Source organism: Lipophrys pholis, assembly GCF_963383615.2.
Source record: "Lipophrys pholis genome assembly, contig: SCAFFOLD_44, whole genome shotgun sequence".
NCBI lineage: Eukaryota > Metazoa > Chordata > Actinopteri > Blenniiformes > Blenniidae > Lipophrys > Lipophrys pholis.
In genome coordinates, this window is record NW_028291857.1 from 132,935 (window position 1) to 153,086 (window position 20,152).

Sequence of the window (20,152 nt, forward strand, 5' to 3'; positions counted from 1 at the left end):
ACCAGATAAACTGGAAATAGCTAATACCAAAATATCAGTCTCGTTTGGAAAAGTTTATTTCAGTTAGTTAATATTTCTGTGTAATAATCTTAAATAAAAGGGAAGGTGTGAGATCCGAGCACAGACTGTTACAAACCAGTGAATTATCAACAATAAATACACAATAATCACCAAGAATCGTTCAATTCAGCGAACAGGCGTTTATTAATAAAAATGTATTAATTCATAAATGATTCATAAATCATCTCATAAATCAACACTTTCAAATAGCAAACGACATCTAACACGGAGATCTAATCTATTAAACAGCAACACTATGTACAAAGAGTGTGTGTGTGTGTGTGTGTGTGTGTGTGTGTGTGTGTGTGTGTGTGTGTGTGTGTGTGTGTGTGGATGGTCTGGAGTGATGAGGGTGATGGGCGTAATGCCCCCGTACGTCCACCAGGTGGAGGCAGACGTCAGCGGGTCAATGTGAGTGGGTGAGACTTCCTGGGGTCTTTGCCTTGCTCCCTGCTGTTTTATGGCCTGTTCATTGTTCCTGGTGTTTCTCCTCTGGGGGGAGGTTCCAGCTCTGCTGGAGGAGTTCAATGGAATCTTAAGCCCAACATACTGTAGGGCATCCCTATATCAGAGCTTGGACTGTAGGGCATCACTATATCATAGTTTATACTGTAGGGCGTCTCTACATCAGAACTTGGACTGTAGGGCGTCACTATATCATAGTTTGTACTGTAGGGCGTCTCTACATCAGAGCTTGGACTGTAGGGCGTCACTATATCATAGTTTATACTGTAGGGCGTCTCTACATCAGAGCTTGGACTGTAGGGCGTCACTATATCATAGTTTATACTGTAGGGCGTCTCTACATCAGAGCTTGGACTGTGGGGCGTCACTATATCATAGTTTGTACTGTAGGGCGTCTCTACATCAGAGCTTGGACTGTAGGGCGTCACTATATCATAGTTTATACTGTAGGGCGTCTCTACATCAGAGCTTGGACTGTAGGGCGTCACTATATCATAGTTTGTACTGTAGGGCGTCTCTACATCAGAGCTTGGACTGTAGGGCGTCACTATATCATAGTTTATACTGTAGGGTGTCTCTACATCAGAGCTTGGACTGTAGGGCGTCTCTACATCAGAGCTTGGACTGTAGGGCGTCTCTACATCAGAGCTTGGACTGTAGGGCTTTGCTCCATTCAGAAGTTACTTCCTGGTCATGTAGTTAACTTATGTGGAGAGAGTCTTCAGCCTGGGCACCATCGAGTTCGCCTGCTTCACAGGTGATGGAACCACAGATGTGAGAAGTGAGTCAGCACAGTGTTTATTGAATGAAGGTTTCTCTTGCCAGCGGCTGTTGGTCTTGAAATCATGACAGAGTGAAGCGCCACCCTCCTAATGACACACTGGACAACTCGTTTCATCTTGCACTATTTATTTCACAAAACAATATTTACTTCACAAGAACTTACAGTGGTGATAAATGATCTCATCCTAACACAAACGTGTCAAAGAAATAGATGACTTATGTCATCAACAAAAAGTCTTTGAACTAAACTCCTACAATAAATACTTTTCTTTAAAAGTGGAACTGTTAGTAATGATCAAAGTGGACCATTTGAAGTGTGACACACGAGGGACTTTAAAGTCAGTAAAATATACTGCAGTGAAAACAATCCAGATCTGATGATGACACGAGTCCATAAGATCAAAGAAACCAGTAAATAAGCTTAACATTGTCTTCCACAACAAACAAGCAGCGGTTCTTCTGCTCTGAAAGTTTGTTACATCTTCTTCTATTGCTCCTTCCTTCTGTGGCAGGTTCTACTGAGATGTTCCCTCTGCTGCAGTCCTCACGTTCTGCTGTCTTTCCCCAGAGTTAGACCAAACTACGGTGGCTGGGAGGGGCCGAACAACTTCGCTAGGAGGGGCCGACCCTTCCCCATTGTTAGACTGAACTACAGTGGCTGGGAGGGGCCGACCCTTTCCCCACTGTTAGACCAAACTACGGTGGCTGGGAGGGGCCAACCCTTTCCCCACTGTTAGACTGAACTACGGTGGCTGGGAGGGGCCGACCCTTTCCCCACTGTTGAACTAAACTACGGTGGCTGGGAGGGGCCAACCCTTTCCCCACTGTTAGACTGAACTATGGTGGCTGGGAGGGGCTGACTTTTTCCCCACTGTTAGACTGAACTACGGTGGCTGGGAGGGGCCGACCTTTTCCCCACTGCTAGACTGAACTACGGTGGCTGGGAGGGGCCGAACTACTTCGCTAGGAGGGGCCGACCCTTCCCCATTATTAGACTGAACTATGGTGGCTGGGAGGGGCTGACTTTTTCCCCACTGTTAGACTGAACTACGGTGGCTGGGAGGGGCCGACCCTTTCCCCACTGTTAGACTGAACTACGGTGGCTGGGAGGGGCCGACCCTTTCCCCACTGTTAGACTGAACTACGGTGGCTGGGAGGGGCCGACCCTTTCCCCACTGTTAGACTGAACTACGGTGGCTGGGAAGGTTTGAACTACTTCGCTAGGAGGGGCTGACCGTAGCAGGTTGCTATATCACCGCAAGGATTACTCCTCTACTACCCAATGGTCAGGGCTGAGGAGGAGGAGGAGGAGGAAGAGGAAGAGGAAGAGGAAGAGGAAGAGGAAGAGGAAGAGGAAGAGGAAGAGGAAGAAGAAGAAGAAGAAGAAGAAGAAGAAGAAGAAGAAGAAGACATGGACATGGACACAAAGCTCCACTGACCTTGCTCATACATCTCCATTCATCGACAGCTGGACTGGACCTGCTCTGTTACGACTTCTGGGTCAACCCTGGGTTCTGAATGTTCTATTTTCAGGAGACTGTATCTCTACATCTCTACAAGTATCTCTACAAGTGAAAATGTTTCTCAAAATGTCAATTTGTAAAAGTTTTCAACACTTTGTAATGTTGTTCTGGTCCTGCCAGCCCCGTACACAACCACATTCTGGCTGGTCTACAGACCTTCACTCTCACAAGGTGGATGAGAAGGTCTGTGGGAGGACGTCTTCACTGAAACCATCAGCTCTGAGGAAAAGACCAGTGCAGTGGACACGTCCTCCCTCAGACCTTCACTCTCACAAGGTGGATGAGAAGGTCTGTGGGAGGACGTCTTCACCGAAACCATCAGCTCTGAGGAAAAGACCAGTGCAGTGGATGTGCTGACCTGCTTTTGTGGGATTGCTACGTGTTCTTGTGGTTTTTGAGGGGGCTGTACAACAGTTGGTTTCCCTGGTGGACACCCTGAGGACTTCTAGAACCCTTGACAAGCTGCTCTCACCTCCACTTGATGTTTCGCTTTCTCAACTCCATATTCTTCTGTATTTAAATCAATGGCTGGAGATGTTGTGTTTTGTCTAATACTGCATTGTAGAGCAGAACATCTCATTCCAATGTGTGCAGAAGGGAACCAAAGGAGATATGTGGTGATGTTAAGAAGAAGTGGGTGGGTGACATTGGACGACAGTCACATGATCACCTGATGTGAGGAAGTACTGCTGCATGCATGGTCAGGGTGGAGCTTCATTTGAACAAGGACAGAAGTGCTTCTCTCTGTAGTCCTGCTCATTCCTCAACTTGCCAGAAACTCATGACTCAGCAGGTCTACAGAAAACAGTGGTGCTACACTCCATGGCCTCTGATTGGGCAGTACATTCCTGACTCATGCTTGAGTGACAAACAACAATTTTAAATATTCAGAGCAGTGTTTCCGGAAACTATAAATCACCAAGGTATTTTACAATTCAATGTCTTGTATACATGTGGAGCTAAGATATGGGATAGCACCGTTTGATTGAGTTTGTACGTAGTGTGAACTGCTGCTTCAGCAGGCCATTTCTTCTTCTCTACCTGGAAAAAGAGCGGACTTGTGGAGAAGAATACCTCTGTCCATTGTGCACTCACAGTGTAGTAATGGGTTTGAAGTTTGGCATTGGCATTCAGTAGGGTCTCCACACTGCTTCAGCAGAAACAGCCATGTTTCATGTGTCATGATGTTCAGTAGGGTGTCCACACTGCTTCAGCAGCAGCAGCCATGTTTCATGAGGTTCAGTAGGGTCTCCACACTGCTTCAGCAGCAGCCATGTTTCATGTGTCATGATGTTCAGTAGGGTGTCCACACTGCTTCAGCAGCAGCAGCCATGTTTCATGAGGTTCAGTAGGGTCTCCACACTGCTTCAGCAGCAGCCATGTTTCATGTGTCATGATGTTCAGTAGGGTCTCCACACTGCTTCAGCAGAAACAGCCATGTTTCATGTGTCATGATGTTCAGTAGGGTGTCCACACTGCTTCAGCAGCAGCAGCCATGTTTCATGTGTCATGATGTTCAGTAGGGTCTCCACACTGCTTCAGCAGCAGCAGCCATGTTTCATGTGTCATTATGTTCAGTAGGGTCTCCACACTGCTTCAGCAGCAGCCATGTTTCATGTGTCATGATGTTCAGTAGGGTCTCCACACTGCTTCAGCAGCAACAGCCATGTTTCATGTGTCATGATGTTCAGTAGGGTGTCCACACTGCTTCAGCATCAGCCATGTGTCATGATGTTCAGTAGGGTCTCCACACTGCTTCAGCAGCAACCATGTTTCATGTGTCATGATGTTCAGTAGGGTGTCCACACTGCTTCAGCAGCAGCCATGTTTCATTATGTTCAGTAGGGTCTCCACACTGCTTCAGCAGCAGCCATGTTTCATGTGTTGTGATGTTCAGTAGGGTCTCCACACTGCTTCAGCAGCAGCCATGTGTCATGATGTTCAGTAGGGTGTCCACACTGCTTCAGCAGCAGACATGTGTCATTATGTTCAGTAGGGTATCCACACTGCTTCAGCAGCAGCAGCCATGTTTCATGTGTCATGATGTTCAGTAGGGTGTCCACACTGCTTCAGCAGCAGCCATGTTTCATTATGTTCAGTAGGGTCTCCACACTGCTTCAGCAGCAGCCATGTTTCATGTGTTGTGATGTTCAGTAGGGTCTCCACACTGCTTCAGCAGCAGCCATGTGTCATGATGTTCAGTAGGGTGTCCACACTGCTTCAGCAGCAGCCATGTGTCATTATGTTCAGTAGGGTATCCACACTGCTTCAGCAGCAGCAGCCATGTTTCATGTGTCATGATGTTCAGTAGGGTGTCCACACTGCTTCAGCAGCAGCCATGTTTCATTATGTTCAGTAGGGTCTCCACACTGCTTCAGCAGCAGCCATGTGTCATGAGGTTCAGTAAGGTCTCCACACTGCTTCAGCAGCAGCAGCCATGTTTCATGTGTCATGATGTTCAGTAGGGTCTCCACACTGCTTCAGCAGCAGCCATGTTTCATGTGTCATGATGTTCAATAGGGTGTCCACACTGCTTCAGCAGCAGCAGCAGCCATGTTTCATGTGTCATGATGTTCAGTAGGGTCTCCACACTGCTTCAGCAGCAGCAGCCATGTTTCATGTGTCATGAGGTTCAGTAGGGTCTCCACACTGCTTCAGCAGCAGCCATGTTTCATGTGTCATGATGTTCAGTAGGGTCTCCACACTGCTTCAGCAGCAGCAGCCATGTTTCATGTGTCATGATGTTCAGTAGGGTGTCCACACTGCTTCAGCAGCAGCAGCCATGTTTCATGTGTCATGATGTTCAGTAGGGTGTCCACACTGCTTCAGCAGCAGCCATGTTTCATGTGTCATGAGGTTCAGTAGGGTCTCCACACTGCTTCAGCAGCAGCCATGTGTCATTATGTTCAGTAGGGTGTCCACACTGCTTCAGCAGCAGCCATGTGTCATTATGTTCAGTAGGGTGTCCACACTGCTTCAGCAGCAGCAGCCATGTTTCATGTGTCATTATGTTCAGTAGGGTCTCCACACTGCTTCAGCAGCAGCAGCCATGTTTCATGTGTCATGATGTTCAGTAGGGTGTCCACACTGCTTCAGCAGCAGTCATGTGTCATTATGTTCAGTAGGGTCTCCACACTGCTTCAGCAGCAGCAGCCATGTTTCATGTGTCGTGATGTTCAGTAGGGTCTCCACACTGCTTCAGCAGCAGCCATGTTTCATGTGTCATGATGTTCAGTAGGGTCTCCACACTGCTTCAGCAGCAGCAGCCATGTTTCATGTGTCGTGATGTTCAGTAGGGTCTCCACACTGCTTCAGCAGCAGCAGCCATGTTTCATGTGTCGTGATGTTCAGTAGGGTCTCCACACTGCTTCAGCAGCAGCCATGTTTCATGTGTCATGATGTTCAGTAGGGTCTCCACACTGCTTCAGCAGCAGCAGCCATGTTTCATGTGTCGTGATGTTCAGTAGGGTCTCCACACTGCTTCAGCAGTAGCCATGTTTGTAGGCGATCCACTGTGACTGGACTCCACCTCTACGCTCACGCCTTCGTTCTGGTTGGGTACTGAGGGGTGCAGGATGGAGGAGCCGGTGGAGGCGTTGGTGCATGGTGGGAGGATCCTCGGTGGTGAGCGGGAGTCGCTGGTCCCCCCTGCCCCGCCCCCGGCCATCATGGAGAACTGGTAAGATCCAGTGGCGGTAGAGTAGTAGAGATGGTATGGTGAGGACGTGGACTGGAAGGGTCCATTCTGAGCCTGATGGGGGGTATTGGCAGGGTAAGGAGGAGGGAGGTAGGAGTGGTACCGTCCTGATGGCGTGGTTGCCATTGCCGTTGCCATGGTGATACCAAGGGCGCTGTTGGAAACAGGGTTGTGGGACGGCGTGTAAGTGAAGGCTGCTGCTGTGGGAGGGTAGTGCACCCGGGGGTCAGAAAAACGGGAGTCTGGCAACGACGGGAGGGAAGTGAAAGGTCGTTCCAAGGACATCCTGGGGTCACCGAATGCTGTGAGGTCAGGACCTGAGAGAAGGAAAAGGCCAGAGGTTATTGCCCATTCCAGTCCTGGTGTGTTGACTAAGTGTGTACAGTCAACCTACCTGTCAGTCGTGATGACAGGTCACTCAGCGAGGAGCGGCCAGGAGACAGAGGATTGGCTGTATGGACGGAGGGCGTGGTTATCTGGCCCAGGTAGGGGTAGGATTGATCATAGGACCAAGATGGAGACGACTGCATCTGTCTGGAGTCTAAACGAAGAAAACCAAGGGACACTTGTGGTAAATGATGTGGAATGACAAAGGAATAATAAATTATTAAGTGGATGTGTCTTCCAGAGAAGTTCGTCACAATCAGAAGAAACAGGACAAAGACAACAAACATGGAAATACCATCGTTATGAACGCTATGACTGAACTGGTTGTATTGCTTTTTCTGTACTTTCCATATTGTATTTAATCACAATATTCCGGTCAGAAAACTGGTCCTGTTCTGGTCCTGTTAGATCTCAGTGCTACATTGATACTATTGATCAGAACATCCTACTACAGAGACTAGAACATTTCATCAGGGTTAAAGGTTCAGCACCAAACTGGTTTCGATCTGATTGGTCAGACCGGTTCCACTTTCTGATCATACTATTCAGACAGGTTCCACTTCCACTTAGAAAACCAAGGAACCTCCCGGGGGCAGCACTTTGAGAACCAAGTGTTGTGCTGGATCATATGGGGGAGCTAAAGGATTTATAAGTTAAAAGAAGGATTTCAATTCAGAGTCATAATCATAATCAGAAATATTTTATTGCCAGGTACTATACAAACAAATATTTTGAGAGTACAAGGAGATTTTTTTGGTGTCAGGGCGCAAAACACAAAAGAAAGGTAAACAGAGAATCAGAAAGAGCACGGGTCAGGAGAGAGGTAGTTCTCTAATTAGATATGTGCACACACTGATTGAAATCAAGCCAGAGCTCACCCTGCTACCGGCACCTTGGAGCCCAGAGCAACCTGCCTGATGGACGGGCGGTGGCTGTCCCTAACCCTAACCCTGCTACCGGCACCTTGGAGCCCAGAACAACCTGCCTGATGGACGGGCGGTGGCTGTCCCTAACCCTAACCCTGCCTTGGCACCTTGGAGCCCAGAACAACCTGCCTGATGGACGGGCGGTGGCTGTCCCTAACCCTAACCCTGCTACCGGCACCTTGGAGCCCAGAACAACCTGCCTGATGGACGGGCGGTGGCTGTCCCTAACCCTAACCCTGCCTTGGCACCTTGGAGCCCAGAACAACCTGCCTGATGGACGGGCGGTGGCTGTCCCTAACCCTAACCCTGCTACCGGCACCTTGGAGCCCAGAACAACCTGCCTGATGGACGGGCGGTGGCTGTCCCTAACCCTAACCCTGCCTTGGCACCTTGGAGCCCAGAACAACCTGCCTGATGGACGGGCGGTGGCTGTCCCTAACCCTAACCCTGCTACCGGCACCTTGGAGCCCAGAACAACCTGCCTGATGGACGGGCGGTGGCTGTCCCTAACCCTAACCCTGCCTTGGCACCTTGGAGCCCAGAACAACCTGCCTGATGGACGGGCGGTGGCTGTCCCTAACCCTAACCCTGCTACCGGCACCTTGGAGCCCAGAACAACCTGCCTGATGGACGGGCGGTGGCTGTCCCTAACCCTAACCCTGCCTTGGCACCTTGGAGCCCAGAACAACCTGCCTGATGGACGGGCGGTGGCTGTCCCTAACCCTAACCCTGCCTTGGCAACTTGGAGCTCAGAACAACCTGCCTGATGGACGGGCGGTTGCTGTCTACCCACTGGTGCATGCTGGTGGGGAGGCTGGTATGTCATGGCATGTCACCCAGCACCACGAAATCAAGCCCTGTCGAAGGGCGGAGGAGCTTCTTTTGAGCCAACGGCACCATGGAGTGCTCAGGGACCAGTCCACTGAGTTGACAGTGGCCATCCCCTGCCTTCGTTCCATCGCCAGTCGTGTGGACCTGGTCCTGCCACTGGACTCAGTTGGTTCTGGACGAGAGAGTGAGGCTGATGCTGCGCATCTCTTTCTCGAAACAAAAAGTCATCAATCATTTTCTTCATCCGTCTTTCTACCACCAACCACTAGTCCTAAGACGACTGGTGGAGTAACAAAGCTGATGCGATGCAGGGCTTTGCTGACAGAAATGACATGAAAAACTTCTACAGCGGTTTGAAGGAATGTAGCGCCCCATTATGTAATAATGTTGAAATATGTAATCCTCTTTCAATTCAATATGTAATAACGCCGTATTTTCCAAGAAACGTTGCCGCCTTTTGTAATAACTTAGCTCCTGGAAAGCCAAACGCTGTACCAACATCTACGTCATCAGCCAGCTCCTGGAAAGCCATACGCTGTACCAACATCTACGTCATCAGCCAGCTCCTGGAAAGCCATACGCTGTACCAACATCTACGTCATCAGCCAGCTCCTGGAAAGCCATACGCTGTACCAACATCTACGTCATCAGCCAGCTCCTGGAAAGCCAAATGCTGTACCAACATCTACGTCATCAGCCAGCTCCTGGAAAGCCAAACGCTGTACCAACATCTACGTCATCAGCCAGCTCCTGGAAAGCCATACACTGTACCAACATCTACGTCATCAGCCAGCTCCTGGAAAGCCATACACTGTACCAACATCTACGTCATCAGCCAGCTCCTGGAAAGCCAAACGCTGTACCAACATCTACGTCATCAGCCAGCTCCTGGAAAGCCAAACGCTGTACCAACATCTACGTCATCAGCCAGCTCCTGGAAAGCCATACACTGTACCAACATCTACGTCATCAGCCAGCTCCTGGAAAGCCATACACTGTACCAACATCTACGTCATCAGCCAGCTCCTGGAAAGCCAAACGCTGTACCAACATCTACGTCATCAGCCAACTCCTGGAAAGCCATACGCTGTACCAACAGCTACGTCATCAGCCAGCTCCTGGAAAGCCAAACGCGGTACCAACATCTACGTCATCAGCCAGCTCCTGGAAAGCCATACGCTGTACCAACATCTACGTCATCAGCCAGCTCCTGGAAAGCCAAACGCTGTACCAACATCTACGTCATCAGCCAGCTCCTGGAAAGCCATACACTGTACCAACATCTACGTCATCAGCCAGCTCCTGGAGAGCCATACGCTGTACCAACATCTACGTCATCAGCCAGCTCCTGGAAAGCCATACACTGTACCAACATCTACGTCATCAGCCAGCTCCTGGAAAGCCATACACTGTACCAACATCTACGTCATCAGCCAGCTCCTGGAAAGCCAAACGCTGTACCAACATCTACGTCATCAGCCAACTCCTGGAAAGCCATACACTGTACCAACATCTACGTCATCAGCTATTACCTGGAAACCCATGCGCTGTACCAACATCTACGTCATCAGCCAGCTCCTGGAGAGCCATACGCTGTACCAACATCTACGTCATCAGCTATTTCCTGGAGAGCCATACGCTTTACCAACATCTACATCAACGGGCAGCGACTGAACGTGGTGGACAAGTTCACGTATCTGGTGTTGGGATCTCACAAGACCACAGAAAAGTTGGTTCATTTCTAAGGAAAGACAATCTTCATGTCATGACATAAGTTCATGACATGTGAAGTCTGACTCAGGAATGTGCTGGAGCATCTCACTCCAGGGGGTCCTGCAGACACTGACTGCCTCCATGTTCAGCCAGCCACCTATTGGAGGCCACCAGGGTCTGACACCTTCAAATCCCCCACCTTATCAAAGCCTCTGGAGAGATTCATCTGTAAATCACCTGGAGAGGTTTAGTGTCCACATGGCTGGGCTGCAGCTTATGTGGTTTTGTGAGGGACACACACACACACACACACACACACACACACACACACACACACACACACACACACACACACACACACACACACACACACACACACACACACACACACACACACACACACACACACACACACACACACACACACACACACACACACACACACACACACAACCTGTCGATATTCGTATTATACTCATGTTGCCCTGGTGCCATGTGACCTTTGACCCCTGGCTGGTGGTCAGGTACCTGCAGTGATGTGGGAGTGGGCGGGGCTGGAGAAGCTGTTGGCGCTGAGTGCTGTAGGCTGCCGGTTGCTGGCGGAAGACTGATGATGATGATGGTGGTGGTGATGATGGTGAGGAGGCGTCATTCTCATGGAGCTCCGTCTCAGTTGCTCCAGCTCCGTCAGCCTCTCAGAGAATGCCAGCGAACCGGGCTTGACCTCGTCCATCTTCTGCCGATGACCTGGAGGATCAGTGTGATCAGTTCTCATCGTCTTCATATCAATGACTCATATTCAACATGTTTTCTCTTGTCAACACGCAAGAGTGTCTTCTTTGTTTCACAAGTGACAGTGTAACTACTCTAATTACTGCCTCGGCTTCACAAGTGACAGTGTAACTACTCTAATTACTGCCTCGGCTTCACAAGTGACAGTGTAACTACTCCAACTACTGCCTCGGCTTCACAAGTGACAGTGTAACTACTCTAATTACTGCCTCGGCTTCACAAGTGACAGTGTAACTACTCTAATTACTGCCTCGGCTTCACAAGTGACAGTGTAACTACTCCAATTACTGCCTCGGCTTCACAAGTGACAGTATAACTACTCTAATTACTGCGTCAACTTCAAAAGTGACAGTATAACTACTCCAATTACTGCCTCGGCTTCAAAAGTGACAGTATAACTACTCCAATTACTGTGTCAACTTCAAGAGTGACAGTGTAACTCCTCTAATTGATTTGTTCCCTGACTCATACAAGATGGCGCCGGTGTATGTGGCTCGCCGTCTGTTGCGTTCAGTTTTTCTTGTATTTTTTGCGTTTTCCATACTTGGCACTCTCCAGGGCGAGTCTCTACTGATCTATGACCGCCAGTCTCTTCTAGATCTCCGAAACAATGTGGGTGATCTTGCTGCATTAAACCGTAGTGGGCACACACCCTGCCCCAGCTTCTATCGGGGGTCCCGGCTCACCTGTGCAGGACCTTGGCTTTAGTGCCCTGGCGAAAGCGCCGCCACCGCCGCGGTAAACACAGCGGCCGGCTGGCAAAACTGAAAGCCCCCCCTCTCCTTGACTCCTCCGCCAGCGCGGGGGGAATCCCAGCAACCTGAGGACGCTGCGCCGGGTTCTCCGATCCGCCGGTCTACAGGATTGGCCTGGTGAATGCCAGATCGCTGGCAAACAGAACCTTGATCCTGAGGGACTTCTTCAACTCCAGGGCTCTGGACTTCCTCTGCCTGACGGAGACCTGGATCGGTGCCGGTGAGTGCAGCTCCTTTAACGACCTGGTACCGGCTGGTTGCTCCTACTTCAGCTCCCCACGGACATCGGGTCGTGGAGGTGGAACTGCGACTGTTTATAATGTAGCAGTGCGCTGTATCATCATTCTCCAGCTTCGAGCTGACTTTATTTGAAGTGGGCGGCTCCGACCCGGTTCTGTACGCAGTCATCTACCGACGACCCAAATACCACAAGGATTTTATTAAGGACTTCTCTGACTTTCTGGCTGGACTCATGCACAGATACCATCGTGTTCTTATCGTTGGAGATTTTAACATACATGTTTGTTGTCCTGATAAACCTCTTGTGAAGGACTTCTTAAATCTTACTGAGACTTTGAACTTTGTTCAGTGTGAGTCTGGTTCTACACAGGAACCTTGTTCAGTGTGAGTCTGGTTCTACACAGGAACCTTGTTCGGTGTGAGTCTGGTTCCACACAGGAACCTTGTTCGGTGTGAGTCTGGTTCCACACAGGAACCTTGTTCAGTGTGAGTCTGGTTCCACACAGGAACCTTGTTCAGTGTGAGTCTGGCTCCACACAGGAACCTTGTTCAATGTGAGTCTGGCTCCACACAGGAACCTTGTTCAATGTGAGTCTGGCTCCACACAGGAACCTTGTTCAATGTGAGTCTGGTTCCACAAAGGAATCTTGTTCAGTGTGAGTCTGGTTCCACACAGGAACCTTGTTCGGTGTGAGTCTGGTTCCACACAGGAACGTGGGCATACTTTAGATCTGGTACTGTCATGGTCTGTCTGTGAGGAACCTGCTAATATGTGACAATGTTCTATCTGTTCCTCTGTCTGTCTTATTTGATATTAGCTTTTCCCGCGCTGCAGTTAGAACCCGTGCTCCTGCTCCACTCTGTCCACTCTGTCCACTGCTGGTCTTTTCTCTGTTGTCTTCAACCAGCTCTGTGTCCCTCCAGAATGTACTGATGCAGAGGAGCTCAGTTCTTGGTTTCACTCCTCCTGCACATCCATTCTGCACTCTGTGGTTCCATTAAAAACTAGGCAGCCTCAAGCCAAACCTGAGCCCTGGTTCCATGGTAGAACCCGAGCAGTCAGACAGGCGTGTCGCAGAGCTGAGCGCCCCTGGAAGGAGGACAAGTGGCATGTTTCCTTACTAATCTTAAAGGAGAGTGGATCAAATATCAGAACACTGTAAAAGATGCTAAAAGGAGCACTTGTCCAAAATAAATCTGGAAAACTGCCACGACTCACGCCTGCTTTTTAGAACCATTGATTCTGTTTTAAATGGCCCACAGTCTGTTTTCCTGGAATCCTCCCCTGAAACGTGGGAGAACTTCCTGCATTATTTCATTGAGCAGGTTCTTTCCATCAGGGCCCTGGTTCCAGCTCCTGGCTCTGATCTCTCTGGTTCTGCTCCTTGTCTGGATGCATTGACGAGTTGGAGCCAGTGACTTCAGTGACATTGTCACTTTTAGAGGATGTGGTTGCCCATATGAAGCCCTCAGGTTCCCCCGAGATGGTGTCCCTCCTCATCTTTTTAAAGGAACCTTCCACAGCACAGGGCAGCTCATCCTCACTATTATTAACTGCAGCCTTTCGTCTGGTGTTCCTGTTCTTTTTAAACATGCAGTGGTTCAGCCCCTTCTTAAAGAACCAGGCTGTCTTGGCTGATTTTAGGCCGTTCTCCAGCTGCCTTTTATCTCAAAGATTCTAGAGAAGATTGTCCACGCACAGCTTAAGGACTACCTGGAGGAGCACAATGTTCTAGAAGTTTTCCAGTCGGGTTCTAAACCCCTGCACAGCACAGTCAGAATTGCTCAGGATTTTTAATGACATCCTCCAGGCTAATGATGGTGGTGGTTCTGCTGGACCTGACTGCTGCATTCCACACTGTGGACCATGACATCTTGATGTCCCGGCTGCAGCACCTGGTGGGCATCCGTGGTACTGCTCTGGCCTGGCTCCACATGTGAAGCCAGTGGTTTTAAAGCTAGGTTTTAGAATGGACAGTGATTTTAAACTGGACTCAGATGAGGACAGTGTTTCAGTCCAGCTTCTTCCACCTCAGCAGGTAAAGGTGAAGACCGTTCTGGCCCAGCAGCACTTTGAAACAGTAATCCAGTTTTTATTCCATCCTGGCTGGATTACTGTAACGCAGTACTTTATGTTGGAATCAGCCAGTCGTCCCTCGCTCATCTCCAGTTAGTCCAAAACGCTGCAGTATTCCGTCCTGGCTGGATTACTGTAACGCAGTACTTTATGTTGGAGTGAGCCAGTCGTCCCTCGCTCGTCTCCAGTTAGTCCAGAACGCTGCAGTATTCCGTCCTGGCTGGATTACTGTAATGCAGTACTTTATGTTGGAATGAGCCAGTCATCCCTTGCTCGTCTCCAGTTAGTCCAAAACGCTGCAGTATTCCGTCCTGGCTGGATTACTGTACCGCAGTACTTTATGTTGGAGTCAGCCAATCGTCCCTCGCTCGTCTCCAGTTAGTCCAGAACGCTGCAGTATTCCGTCCTGGCTGGATTACTGTAACGCAGTACTTTATGTTGGAGTCAGCCAATCGTCCCTCGCTCGTCTCCAGTTAGTCCAGAACGCTGCAGTATTCCGTCCTGGCTGGATTACTGTAACGCAGTACTTTATGTTGGAGTCAGCCAGTCGTCCCTCGCTCGTCTCCAGTTAGTCATGAACGCTGCAGTATTCCGTCCTGGCTGGATTACTGTAACACAGTACTTTATGTTGGAGTCAGCCAGTCGTCCCTCGCTCGTCTCCAGTTAGTCCAGAACGCTGCAGTATTCCGTCCTGGCTGGATTACTGTACCGCAGTACTTTATGTTGGAGTGAGCCAGTCGTCCCTTGCTCGTCTCCAGTTAGTCCAGAACGCTGTAGTATTCCGTCCTGGCTGGATTACTGTAACGCAGTACTTTATGTTGGAGTGAGCCAGTCGTCCCTCGCTCGTCTCCAGTTAGTCAAGAATGCTGCAGTATTCCGTCCTGGCTGGATTACTGTAACGCAGTACTTTATGTTGGAATCAGCCAGTCGTCCCTCGCTCATCTCCAGTTAGTCCAAAACGCTGCAGTATTCCGTCCTGGCTGGATTACTGTACCGCAGTACTTTATGTTGGAGTCAGCCAATCGTCCCTCGCTCGTCTCCAGTTAGTCCAGAACGCTGCAGTATTCCGTCCTGGCTGGATTACTGTACCGCAGTACTTTATGTTGGAGTCAGCCAATCGTCCCTCGCTCGTCTCCAGTTAGTCCAGAACGCTGCAGTATTCCGTCCTGGCTGGATTACTGTAACGCAGTACTTTATGTTGGAGTCAGCCAGTCGTCCCTCGCTCGTCTCCAGTTAGTCATGAACGCTGCAGTATTCCGTCCTGGCTGGATTACTGTAACACAGTACTTTATGTTGGAGTCAGCCAGTCGTCCCTCGCTCGTCTCCAGTTAGTCCAGAACGCTGCAGTATTCCGTCCTGGCTGGATTACTGTACCGCAGTACTTTATGTTGGAGTGAGCCAGTCGTCCCTTGCTCGTCTCCAGTTAGTCCAGAACGCTGTAGTATTCCGTCCTGGCTGGATTACTGTAACGCAGTACTTTATGTTGGAGTGAGCCAGTCGTCCCTCGCTCGTCTCCAGTTAGTCAAGAACGCTGCAGTATTCCGTCCTGGCTGGATTACTGTAACGCAGTACTTTATGTTGGAATCAGCCAGTCGTCCCTCGCTCATCTCCAGTTAGTCCAAAACGCTGCAGTATTCCGTCCTGGCTGGATTACTGTACCGCAGTACTTTATGTTGGAGTCAGCCAATCGTCCCTCGCTCGTCTCCAGTTAGTCCAGAACGCTGCAGTATTCCGTCCTGGCTGGATTACTGTAACGCAGTACTTTATGTTGGAGTCAGCCAGTCGTCCCTCGCTCGTCTCCAGTTAGTCCAGAACGCTGCAGTATTCCGTCCTGGCTGGATTACTGTACCGCAGTACTTTATGTTGGAGTGAGCCAGTCGTCCCTTGCTCGTCTCCAGTTAGTCCAGAACGCTGTAGTATTCCGTCCTGGCTGGATTACTGTAACGCAGTACTTTATGTTGGAGTGAGCCAGTCGTCCCTCGCTCGTCTCCAGTTAGTCAAGAACGCTGCAGTATTCCGTCCTGGCTGGATTACTGTAATGCAGTACTTTATGTTGGAGTCAGCCAGTCGTCCCTCGCTCGTCTCCAGTTAGTCAAGAACGCTGCAGTATTCCGTCCTGGCTGGATTACTGTAATGCAGTACTTTATGTTGGAATGAGCCAGTCATCCCTTGCTCGTCTCCAGTTAGTCCAGAACGCTGTAGTATTCCGTCCTGGCTGGATTACTGTAACGCAGTACTTTATGTTGGAGTGAGCCAGTCGTCCCTCGCTCGTCTCCAGTTAGTCCAGAACGCTGCAGTATTCCGTCCTGGCTGGATTACTGTGACACCCTTTATGTTGGTGTCAGCCCGTCGTCCCTCGCTCGTCTCCAGTTAGTCCAGAACGCTGCAGTATTCCATCCTGGCTGGAGTACTGTAACGCAGTACTTTATGTTGGAGTCAGCCAGTCGTCCCTCGCTCATCTCCAGTTAGTCCAGAACGCTGCAGTATTCCGTCCTGGCTGGATTACTGTAACGCAGTACTTTATGTTGGAGTGAGCCAGTCGTCCCTCGCTCGTCTCCAGTTAGTCCAGAACGCTGCAGTATTCCGTCCTGGCTGGATTACTGTACCGCAGTACTTTATGTTGGAGTGAGCCAGTCGTCCCTCGCTCGTCTCCAGTTAGTCCATAACGCTGCAGTATTCCGTCCTGGCTGGATTACTGTAACGCAGTACTTTATGTTGGAGTGAGCCAGTCGTCCCTCGCTCGTCTCCAGTTAGTCAAGAACGCTGCAGTATTCCGTCCTGGCTGGATTACTGTAATGCAGTACTTTATGTTGGAGTCAGCCAGTCGTCCCTCGCTCGTCTCCAGTTAGTCCAGAACGCTGTAGTATTCCGTCCTGGCTGGATTACTGTAATGCAGTACTTTATGTTGGAATGAGCCAGTCATCCCTTGCTCGTCTCCAGTTAGTCCAGAACGCTGTAGTATTCCGTCCTGGCTGGATTACTGTAATGCAGTACTTTATGTTGGAATGAGCCAGTCATCCCTTGCTCGTCTCCAGTTAGTCCAGAACGCTGCAGTATTCCGTCCTGGCTGGATTACTGTGACACCCTTTATGTTGGTGTCAGCCCGTCGTCCCTCGCTCGTCTCCAGTTAGTCCAGAACGCTGCAGTATTCCGTCCTGGCTGGAGTACTGTAACGCAGTACTTTATGTTGGAGTCAGCCAGTCGTCCCTCGCTCATCTCCAGTTAGTCCAGAACGCTGCAGTATTCCGTCCTGGCTGGATTACTGTAACGCAGTACTTTATGTTGGAGTGAGCCAGTCGTCCCTCGCTCGTCTCCAGTTAGTCCAGAACGCTGCAGTATTCCGTCCTGGCTGGATTACTGTACCGCAGTACTTTATGTTGGAGTGAGCCAGTCGTCCCTCGCTCGTCTCCAGTTAGTCCATAACGCTGCAGTATTCCGTCCTGGCTGGATTACTGTAACGCAGTACTTTATGTTGGCGTGAGCCAGTCGTCCCTCGCTCGTCTCCAGTTAGTCAAGAACGCTGCAGTATTCCGTCCTGGCTGGATTACTGTAATGCAGTACTTTATGTTGGAATGAGCCAGTCATCCCTTGCTCGTCTCCAGTTAGTCCAGAACGCTGTAGTATTCCGTCCTGGCTGGATTACTGTAATGCAGTACTTTATGTTGGAATGAGCCAGTCATCCCTTGCTCGTCTCCAGTTAGTCCAGAACGCTGTAGTATTCCGTCCTGGCTGGATTACTGTAATGCAGTACTTTATGTTGGAATGAGCCAGTCATCCCTTGCTCGTCTCCAGTTAGTCCAGAACGCTGCAGTATTCCGTCCTGGCTGGATTACTGTAACGCAGTACTTTATGTTGGTGTCAGCCAGTCGTCCCTCGCTCGTCTCCAGTTAGTCCAGAACGCTGCGGTATTCCATCCTGGCTGGATTACTGTAACGCAGTACTTTATGTTGGAGTGAGCCAGTCGTCCCTCGCTCGTCTCCAGTTAGTCCAGAACGCTGCGGTATTCCGTCCTGGCTGGATTACTGTACCGCAGTACTTTATGTTGGAATGAGCCAGTCATCCCTTGCTCGTCTCCAGTTAGTCCAGAACGCTGCAGTATTCCGTCCTGGCTGGATTACTGTAACGCAGTACTTTATGTTGGAGTGAGCCAGTCGTCCCTCGCTCGTCTCCAGTTAGTCAAGAACGCTGCAGTATTCCGTCCTGGCTGGATTACTGTAATGCAGTACTTTATGTTGGAATGAGCCAGTCATCCCTTGCTCGTCTCCAGTTAGTCCAGAACGCTGTAGTATTCCGTCCTGGCTGGATTACTGTAATGCAGTACTTTATGTTGGAATGAGCCAGTCATCCCTTGCTCGTCTCCAGTTAGTCCAGAACCCTGTAGTATTCCGTCCTGGCTGGATTACTGTAATGCAGTACTTTATGTTGGAATGAGCCAGTCATCCCTTGCTCGTCTCCAGTTAGTCCAGAACGCTGCAGTATTCCGTCCTGGCTGGATTACTGTGACACCCTTTATGTTGGAGTCAGCCCGTCGTCCCTCGCTCGTCTCCAGTTAGTCCAGAACGCTGCAGTATTCCGTCCTGGCTGGATTACTGTAACGCAGTACTTTATGTTGGAGTGAGCCAGTCGTCCCTCGCTCGTCTCCAGTTAGTCCAGAACGCTGCAGTATTCCGTCCTGGCTGGATTACTGTAACGCAGTACTTTATGTTGGAGTCAGCCAGTCGTCCCTCGCTCGTTTCCAGTTAGTCCAGAATGCTGCAGTATTCCGTCCTGGCTGGATTACTGTAACGCAGTACTTTATGTTGGAGCGAGCCAGTCATCCCTCGCTCGTCTCCAGTTAGTCCAGAACGCTGTAGTATTCCGTCCTGGCTGGATTACTGTAATGCAGTACTTTATGTTGGAATGAGCCAGTCATCCCTTGCTCGTCTCCAGTTAGTCCAGAACGCTGCAGTATTCCGTCCTGGCTGGATTACTGTAATCCAGTACTTTATGTTGGAATGAGCCAGTCATCCCTTGCTCGTCTCCAGTTAGTCCAGAATGCTGCAGTATTCCGTCCTGGCTGGATTACTGTGACACCCTTTATGTTGGAGTCAGCCAGTCGTCCCTCGCTCGTCTCCAGTTAGTCCAGAACGCTGCGGTATTCCATCCTGGCTGGAGTACTGTAACGCAGTACTTTATGTTGGAGTGAGCCAGTCGTCCCTCGCTCGTCTCCAGTTAGTCCAGAACGCTGCAGTATTCTGTCCTGGCTGGATTACTGTAACGCAGTACTTTATGTTGGAGTCAGCCAGTCGTCCCTCGCTCGTCTCCAGTTAGTCCAGAACGCTGCAGTATTCCGTCCTGGCTGGATTACTGTAACGCAGTACTTTATGTTGGAGTCAGCCAGTCGTCCCTCGCTCGTCTCCAGCTAGTCCAGAACGCTGCAGTATTCCGTCCTGGCTGGATTACTGTAACGCAGTACTTTATGTTGGAGTCAGCCAGTCCTCCCTCGCTCGTCTCCAGTTAGTCCAGAACGCTGCAGTATTCCGTCCTGGCTGGATTACTGTAACGCAGTACTTTATGTTGGAGTCAGCCAGTCGTCCCTCGCTCGTCTCCAGTTAGTCCAGAACGCTGCAGTATTCCGTCCTGGCTGGATTACTGTAACGCAGTACTTTATGTTGGAATGAGCCAGTCATCCCTTGCTCGTCTCCAGTTAGTCCAGAACGCTGCAGTATTCCGTCCTGGCTGGATTACTGTAACGCAGTACTTTATGTTGGTGTCAGCCAGTCGTCCCTCGCTCGTCTCCAGTTAGTCCAGAACGCTGCGGTATTCCATCCTGGCTGGATTACTGTAACGCAGTACTTTATGTTGGAGTGAGCCAGTCGTCCCTCGCTCGTCTCCAGTTAGTCCAGAACGCTGCGGTATTCCGT

At 50.0% G+C, this 20,152-nt stretch overlaps 1 protein-coding gene across 1 annotated transcript in view; it reads right to left on the reverse strand.

Annotated features, from left to right (window-relative positions):
- Positions 1 to 6,291: 6,291 nt before the first annotated feature.
- The window catches only part of runx1 (RUNX family transcription factor 1), a gene marked incomplete at both ends in the record, with an annotated part of 43,420 nt that continues 29,559 nt past the window's right edge, over positions 6,292 to 20,152 (reverse strand). The window contains 3 exons of the mRNA XM_080494119.1: positions 6,292 to 6,845; positions 6,947 to 7,069; positions 10,914 to 11,132. Of these exons, the coding sequence (XP_080350245.1) occupies positions 6,292 to 6,845; positions 6,947 to 7,069; positions 10,914 to 11,132 (896 nt within the window). The remainder of the gene's footprint in view (positions 6,846 to 6,946; positions 7,070 to 10,913; positions 11,133 to 20,152) is intronic.